The sequence below is a fragment of the Gymnoscopelus braueri genome (assembly GCF_963280865.1).
Source record: "Gymnoscopelus braueri genome assembly, chromosome: 13".
Taxonomy (NCBI): Eukaryota; Metazoa; Chordata; class Actinopteri; order Myctophiformes; family Myctophidae; genus Gymnoscopelus; species Gymnoscopelus braueri.
In genome coordinates, this window is record NC_137615.1 from 40,611,867 (window position 1) to 40,620,413 (window position 8,547).

An 8,547-nucleotide genomic window follows, 5' to 3' on the forward strand; every position below is an offset into this window, starting at 1 on the left:
CCACCCCTACACACTCTCTATGCATCTCGATCTTGCAAGGTACCGAACAAGATCGAGGTGCATCTTTTAAAGCTACTCAAATCCTTCTCTTACATCCATCCACAGCTACCTCTCACCTGACCGCAACGATGGCGACCTTTTCCAAGGCCACTGAAACAATTGTCCGTCAGCTCGACCCAGAGGGCAGCGTCGGCCTCATCCCCGTCTACAGTGTTTACAGCGCAGATAGGCTGGTTCTCATGAGGCTAGTTGTCAAGAAAAATAAGACTTTCATCTGGAATAAAACCAAGTACGAGCCATCCCGCTTCACACTCAGTGATCTATTGCTGGGTGAAACACTAAGTTCAGGTATGTCCTACATCATGCTGGGGTGATGCAACTTTGATGATGGAGAGGGCCACTATATTTGAACACTCACTCCAGAGGGCCACATTGCATTATGCTGCTGGGCAGACACCTCTTATGTCCGTATTTTAACTTTTTTCGTAAATGAATGTCGTACTTCGCCATTCTATGTCACACAAAAGTAGCAACCACGTTTTGAGCTTGTAGATCTGCTATTTTTGTACCATTAATTTTGTACTTTTACTTTACTTTTACTCAAGTAAATTTTGAATTCCGGACTTTTACTGTATCGCCCGTCACTGTTATCTTCACAGTGTTTGTGCTCTCTCTCTCTCTCTCTCTCTCTCTCTGTGTGTGTGTGTGTGTGTGTGTGTGTGTGTGTGTGTGTGTGTTTTGGGGGGGCAGCAATTCTGCCTGAAAAAGATATACTCTCTTACAAGGGTGCATCCGAGAGCATGGTTGATGGGATGGTGGGTGTCAAGGCTGGCGTAGCCGGCGTCACGCTGGGGGCGAAGGTCATTGCCAAGGACAAAAGATCTGTCGGCACGCTCAAGAGAGAGGAAGTGGATGTCAAGAAGCTGCTGAGTGATACCAACGACAGGTTGGAGTCACAGTATTTAAATAATTATATTTTAAAGGTATCCTTCACCCACAAATATCGGTTAGTCACCCCATGGAGGCTTGAACTCATGGATATTTTTTTTGTTTTTGTCGCATTCCTAAGCCAATCATTTGCTAGGCTGCACTAGCCTTCCTGCTTTCGTGTATAAAGGGGCGGGTTTAAAATCAGCGCGGAGAGAATGCGCCTGATCCCATTGGTTCACCGATCTATCCGTCAGCCCCCGCCCCGTCAACACAACATTACGAGCGACGCCCACTGCACTCTGGTTGGTTGGGGAAATTAAACACTTCCTATACCGGGTACACCGACGTGCTGGTCCAGGCTTTTATTTTTTAGCAAAACTAAACAATAAAAGCCTGGAGATCGAGGCCAAGATTTGCTGACCAGCGGACCGGTAGGCAGTAGTTCCGGTAGGAGACACAAAAGAGACTCTTTGTGTCTCCTACCGGAACCGCTGCCGGTCATCAAATTATCGGCTTAGGAATGTGACAAAAAAAAAAATATATATCCATGAATCCATGGGGTGACCAATCGTTAGGAAAAATGTCATTTTGGGGGTGAACTACTGTATCCCTTTGAGACTAAGAATTCTCTCCCCCATACACGCACACGCGCACACACACACACACACGCGCGTGCGCGCGCACACACACACACACACACACACACACACACACACACACACACACACACACACCACAAACACCACACACACCACACACACACACACACACACACACACACACACACACACACACACACACACACACACACACACACACACACTCTACCTCATATCATGTGTCCCATCTCCTCTGTGTCCAGGAAGGTGAACATGAAACATGTGTTGGTGAAGCAGCTGAAGAAGCTCCGTAAGCCTGTCCTGGCCGTGCTGACGGAGAGGCTCGTCACCACCAGTACCTGCACCCTCTCTGAACACTTTAGCTTTGAAGAGAGCCTGGGACTGACGGTTGAGACCGGCACACCGGTGAGCATTGGGGGCTGAGCGTGTGATTGGATATGTGCAGTGGTGTAGACGAGCATTGGTTCTCCAGGGGGTCCCCAGCCAAATGTGTTAATATAGCATCACAATAATTTTAACCTTTTATAGCCTACTTTGGCTATTCAAAAATAGCAGATCTACAAGCTCATAGCGCGGCACCGAGAGTGCCGCGCTACGAGCTTGTAGATCTGCAATTTGTTTTTAATCGTGAAAATGTGTGCAAACTTTTGAATATATATTTTTTAAGCGAACATTTGTAACTCAAATCTTTGCTTCTGGGGGTCTCTGGAACAACATATTTGAGATAGGGGTCCGTGGCCAAATACATATCATTTTGGGGGTCCTTGACATGGAAAAGTTTGAGAACCACTGGTGTAGAGCAGGCACGTGCACACATAGACGTCAAAGGGGGCTTGAGCCCCTGCCCTTTTACCCATCTGTAGAAGTGCCCTCTCCAGACCATGAATGTAGCACTTACTAGTTTGAAAGAAATGCAAACGCACCCTTTCCATGCCGTACCTGAATGCAGTGTTCAAGATAATTGCCTTTTCCAAATTCTCCCGAACTTGAATGCAGCATTTTATGTTGAAAGAATTGCATCTCCAGTGTTGGCTTGAATCTTGATTATACTTAGTTGAGTGCGGCATCTCGCACCGAAAATAGCCAATCTCCAAGCTCACAACGCCTTGTCTACTCAGGCTTTTGTGAGCCCCATAGACCCACTTGATTCAGTATTTAGATATTTGATATTCATTTTATCAGACACGCCCCCTAGCTCCCTATATATACGAACCCATTGTAACTTCAAACTCCATTTTTAACATGTTATCATCAAAAACACCCGTCCTTGGTTCTGCTGACACACCCTGCCCTCCTAATACGTGAGGGGGCCGTGTTTTTTCGATAACTTTTTTCATCTATTTTTTAAAAATGTTTTATTGTATACATTTTTTTTCATTTCATTGTGTGTGTGTGTGTGTGTTTGTTTGTTCTCAGGCGAAGGTGAAGACCTGCGCTAAGGTTCGGTGCGACAAAGATGATTCCATGGTCATCCCTCCCGGCACGGTATTCGCCTACAAGCTTGTGGAACTGGACATTGAGAAAGATGGTTTCTTCGGTAAGTAGCCTGATAGGAATTTTGTTTGACTTTTCAAGGTCACATTGACCAACCTTTCTGACATCTAAAGTGCCACTGGCCCCAGATCAGATCACAGCAAATGCCAGTGGTGTAAAGTAAGAACATTTACTCATTTTCTGTACTTTTACTTCTACTCCACTACATCTATTATGACATTATAAAACATACATTAACCACTTTAGCCCTATTTTATGCCTAGGCTATTTGAAAATAGCAGATCTACTTGTGAGCTTGTAGATCTAATATTTTCCATTCTGGGAACCCATCGCCAAATAAAAAAGGAAAAACAGTGCCCTCTGCTGTTTTTTACTCTTTCACTTAGCTCTGGGGGGAGCAAAATGGAGCACCCATGTGCAAGGAAACCAGGGTTTTGGTCTGCCTTCAGCCTTTCACTTCCGGTGGTGCGACTATGTTTTCATTCCCACTAACAATATTTCTACACGGAACACTAACACCACTTCTCCCAGAGAACATGGATCGTTTTGGTTATAAGCCCACTTGTTTCTATGATGAAAGAGCAAGTTAAAATGTGAATATCTTTCCGTAGTTTTGTCTGCTCCGAGGATGCTATTGTTAAATGAGTTTCGGTTTGTTTCTAGTGGGGAAGGATCGGTACACACGTAAATCCCGCCCACTACATTTGATTGGGTAAAGCGCGGCCTGCTTCCTGATCTGAAGGCACGCCCACTTGTAGGCCAGTGCGTATGCGATATGACAAACCCCCCCGACAGATTCAAGCGGAGAGCAGAATCTGTTCTTGAGAGATTAGAGCTATTTTCAAACATTTTAGTACTTTTACTTTTGGTACTGTAAGTACATTTTGATACCAATACTTTTGAAGTAAATTTTGAATTCCGGACTTGTACTTGTAACAGAGTACTTCTACATTGCAGTATTGATACTTTTACTTAAGTAAAATATTTCAAGTACTTTTTCCACCACTGGCAAATGTACTGTCCGGACTATATGTGACCACTGTCTGTGCATGAATGCATACCTGTATATGTGTTCATACATGTGTATTTTTCTCAGAGCTGTGCCTGTTTGGTGATGGAGACATTGTGTCTGATGCCATGCCGGAAGATGATGAAGGACTGGTTCCCGGTGCGTTTCTATTCACTCACACGCACGCACGCACGCACGCACGCACGCACGCACGCACGCACGCACGCACGCACGCACGCACGCACGCACGCATGCACGCACGCACGCGCACGCGCACACACACACACACACACACACACACACACACACACACACACACACACACACACACACACACTTACTCACTCATCAATCTGGGAACCCATATCAAAAAAAAAATTGCTGCAGATAATAATGATGGTGGAATGTATTAATTCTCTATTAATCCACAGAGCTAGAGAACCTGCGGCCGCTGGCAGAGCTTCCCCGGTCCACTGGTTCTGCTCTGTTCCAGAGGTTGTGTGAAGTGCTGAAGGACAGAGATGCTCTCTCGGATGTAGAGAACACTGTGAGTGACACAGAGACCTGACAATGTATAAAATGTTTAATTTTTTTGTTGTTGAAAATAGCAGATCTACAAGCTCACAATGTTCTCAATCTGTTTGTCTCTCATCTACCCATTGTCTGTCTTCTATGTGTTGTCTGTTTATCCATCTGTCTCTATAATCTATGTATTTGTCTCTCCACATGTACATCTGTATTTCCATCCACATATTATGTCTATCAATGTGTCTGTTGTTGTCACTGTCACTTGTCTCTCTTGTTAATGGGTCTACTGTATCTCTTTATCTTTCTGTCAGCTGGATGAGTGGTGCATGGGTGATACACCAGTGCAGACTGAACAAGACGGCTCAGTCAGTCACAGCAACTCTGCAAGTGCTGTATTAGACCTGCTCAGTCACATGGAGAGTGAAGGACCTGGGACCCCTACTGGGACCCCTGGCACCCAAGGGAGCCCCCTGACTGCTGTTCATCTATTGGTCAGCGCCATGGAAGGTTAGCGTGCAAAAACTACATAAACAGGAAGATAAGACTCACAAAGTTCTATCTTCTTCTTTTAAAAAAATATCCTTTTAGCAGGAGCTGAGATTGTTTGACAACTCACAGGTATACACAATGCCTCAAATCATGAACGCAGCGTCCGATTGCCGTGAAATATTGCGCGCACATCTCCACTAGGCCAAGCAAGAAATGCCACAGAAAAAAAAGGTTGGCATTTCTTCCTTGGCCTTGTGGGGATGTGCGTAGAAAGTTTCACGGAAATCGGGCGCTACTTTCATGATCTGAGGCATTTTGTACAAAACGAACTACTCCTGCAAACTTTGGAAGCCAATATTAACCAATAAGGATGGGATATGAAAAATCCGACAAATCGGTCTTGATCACATGACTATAGAGATACTGTGTACCGATTTGTGTGGTGTTAGGACACAATTTGTAGGATTAATATAAAAAAATGTGTTTTGCAGAAATTGGCACTGTAAAAAAAATAAAACATTGGGGCAGAGGTTCTGCCCTGGCCTCCGTGCCTTGTCGGCCTTGCGGATATAAAAATAGCCTGCTTATTGTGTAAAATAGACTTGACCAATTACCACCACCCCCTGTTAAAAAATCGCTATGACTCATCTTTTAATTATTATCATTACAAACTAATAAAATAACCCTCGTTGTAAAAAAACAAAGTTGTCCTTTAAACTTGTGCATAATGTAATCTAACTTTTGTTGTTTATTGTTGTAGCTTTACCTGATGAAGCACTGAACCTCCTGAGTGAGAGCAGTCCTGATGTTCTGGTGGCCGTCAATACCCTGGTCAGTCTAACATTGTCTGTCTGTCTGTCTGTCTGTCTGTCTGTCTGTCTGTCTGTCTGTCTGTCTGTCTGTCTGTCTGTCTGTCATCAAAATAAGCTTTAAGTACCAAAAGTAAAATTACTAAAATGTTTGAAAATAGCAGATCTACAAGCTCACAATGCGTTGTGAGCTTGTAGATCGGCTGTTTTAGGGCTTATGTGGTTAATGTATGTTTTCAAATATAATAATGTATATATCTGCAAAGTACCTAGTAACTAAAGTTTTCAAATAATTGTAGTGGAGTAAAAATACAATATTTGCCTCTGAGATGTGGTGGAGTAGAGATAAAAGTATTGGAAATTGGAAATACTCCAGTAAGGTAATTTTTTTTTAAAAACTCAAAATTGTACTTGAGTACAGTACTTGAGCAAATGTACTTAGTTACTTTACACCACTGATGTCCTGTTAAATTGTATTCATAATCTGTGGAAGTTACTGATTGGTCTGTTTGTCTATCTTTTTGCTTGGTCTGTCATATCCTTCCCACAGCTGCACATGCTAGATCTAAAGGATCAGCAGAAGAGCTGCTCTTCTCTTCCTCTGGAGTCCCTGCCCCTCCCCCTACAGGATGACAAGGCTTTCCATTGGGTGCAACAGCTGCTCATCACATCCAATGTGACCCTCAGGACAGAGGCTGGACGGCTGTGGGCGGAGACAGGAAGTGAACCAGGAGTGCTGCCGCTGGTCCTGTGTTTCACAGTTCAAGGACTGTCTTCTCTGTGTGATCAGCCAAATTAAAGAAGTTTGTGTGTGTGTGTGTGTGTGTGTGTGTGTGTGTGTGTGTGTGTGTGTGTGTGTGTGTGTGTGTGTGTGTGTGTGTGTGTGTGTGTGTGTGTGTGTGTGTGTGTGTGTGTGTGTGTGTGTGTGTGTGTGTGTGTGTGTGTGTGTGTGTGTGTGTGTACACTCACACACTCATGCTTGCATTCTCGTCTGTGTGACAGAACAGCCTCTGACAGACTAATGTTCAGCAGTACACATTCATTGTATTTATGCTGTATTGTGTGCTTGTAACTTGTAGATTATCAGTCCCACAGAAGGTGCACATTCTGCTGTGACATAAAATCTAATATGCTTGTGTTTATCTGTTGTTTATCAGATGCTGTTATGGGGAAGCTGCATTGAAGATTAGTGGGTGTGGTGCGTGAAGATTTGTTTGAGTTTTGACTTGCTTTGTCTTTAGTTATGTTTTCACTTATGTTATCCAGGCCTGGATCAAAATAAACACCTTTATTTTACCTGCAAGCCTGCCTCCTGGTTCATTCATGGCATTTTTAAGGGCTGTTCACTGACTTAAAGCCGATCTACAATCCCACTTGTTAACAGTGTGCATGAATGTGCATGCATGCACATGCTATGCTGTCTACTTTATTTCCTTATAGGTTGTGAAGTATCACAATCACAGGCGTGAGCTCTACTCTACTCCTTTTTTTTAAATGCATTTGACACAATATCACAATCTAATAAATACTGTCTTAACTGACAAACAGTTAAATTACTGAATTGATCGTCAGCGTGTGTCATCCTAGCCTGGCATTGGCCAGACTGATAACGTGGATTCACTCTCACGTTCCTCCCCGGCATCGGTCTGGACTTCGGCCCATAGTCCATATTCACACGGCGGACATTTTGGAATTTAATATTGCGTTGCTGTGGCAACTGGGGTGGCATTTCATTGACTTAATGGCAATATGGCCGCCGTGTGAATATGGTCTATTGGGAGCGAGTATGAGAAATCAGACAATGACCAATCAGTGACTGCGTGTCAACTGCTGTCCGTACAACAGTGAAAAGCATCAAAATCGTTTTCTGATTTCTCTTAGCGCTTGGTATACTCTTAGTTGCTTGTTTTAGAAGAGAATGCACTTAAGACTTCCGGTGATTAGTAGTTTACTTGTCTACCTATGTTGAATGCACTTTTATTGTAAGTTGCTTTGGATAAAAGCGTCTGCTAATGACCATAATGTAAATGTAATGTACTCTATTAATCATTGATGTGGATCAGCTCGTATCATGTCTAGGCGTTAATAACGGATCATACAGACACAGCCGTGGCATGCTAACTCCCCCCAGATAACCCAGAAAAAGCTAAAAAAAAATGGCCCATGCAGGAAACGGCTAGTGTGAAACCTCATATTTCATATACTAGTGTCAGGCCAGCTCGGCCTTCTGTGTCTTCTTGGTATAAATGGTATATTTACAATAAACGGTGCTCTAAAGAAAAGGTGCACTCAGACAAAAACTGTTGGGGGAATAGTCTGTTATAGGCATCCAAACAGATGGCTCATGCCGCTATGAAGAAGTTCAAGAACAGACTTCCATCAGTCGATTTCAAACGCCAAAGTAGTAACTCTAACCCTGGCACCGCTAAGATGACCTGACGCTCAGTGGTGTAAAGTAACTAAGTAAATCTACTCAAGTACTGTACTTATAAGTACGCTTTTGAGGCTTTACTGGAGTATTCTCCATTTTGAAAATGTATTGATATAAATGTGTGGGAACCCTGTGTAGTGCTGCTGAAGGGAGCATCCCCAAGAGTAGAAGCGTACCACCAAGTCAAACAATAATTGCTATCTCCATTATGCAACAATTAGTTAATTAATTAGGCGT

The 8,547-nt window shown here is 43.5% G+C and overlaps 1 protein-coding gene across 1 annotated transcript; it reads left to right on the forward strand.

Annotated features, from left to right (window-relative positions):
* Positions 1 to 800: 800 nt before the first annotated feature.
* On the forward strand, positions 801 to 6,678 carry LOC308099584 (gasdermin-E-like; the record flags this gene model as incomplete). Its single annotated transcript, XM_080448321.1, has 8 exons — positions 801 to 946; positions 1,793 to 1,955; positions 2,967 to 3,087; positions 4,141 to 4,212; positions 4,485 to 4,600; positions 4,893 to 5,088; positions 5,831 to 5,901; positions 6,430 to 6,678. The coding sequence occupies 8 exons, from the start codon at positions 801 to 803 to the stop codon at positions 6,676 to 6,678; spliced, it is 1,134 nt and encodes a 377-aa protein (XP_080304447.1).
* Positions 6,679 to 8,547: the final 1,869 nt, after the last annotated feature.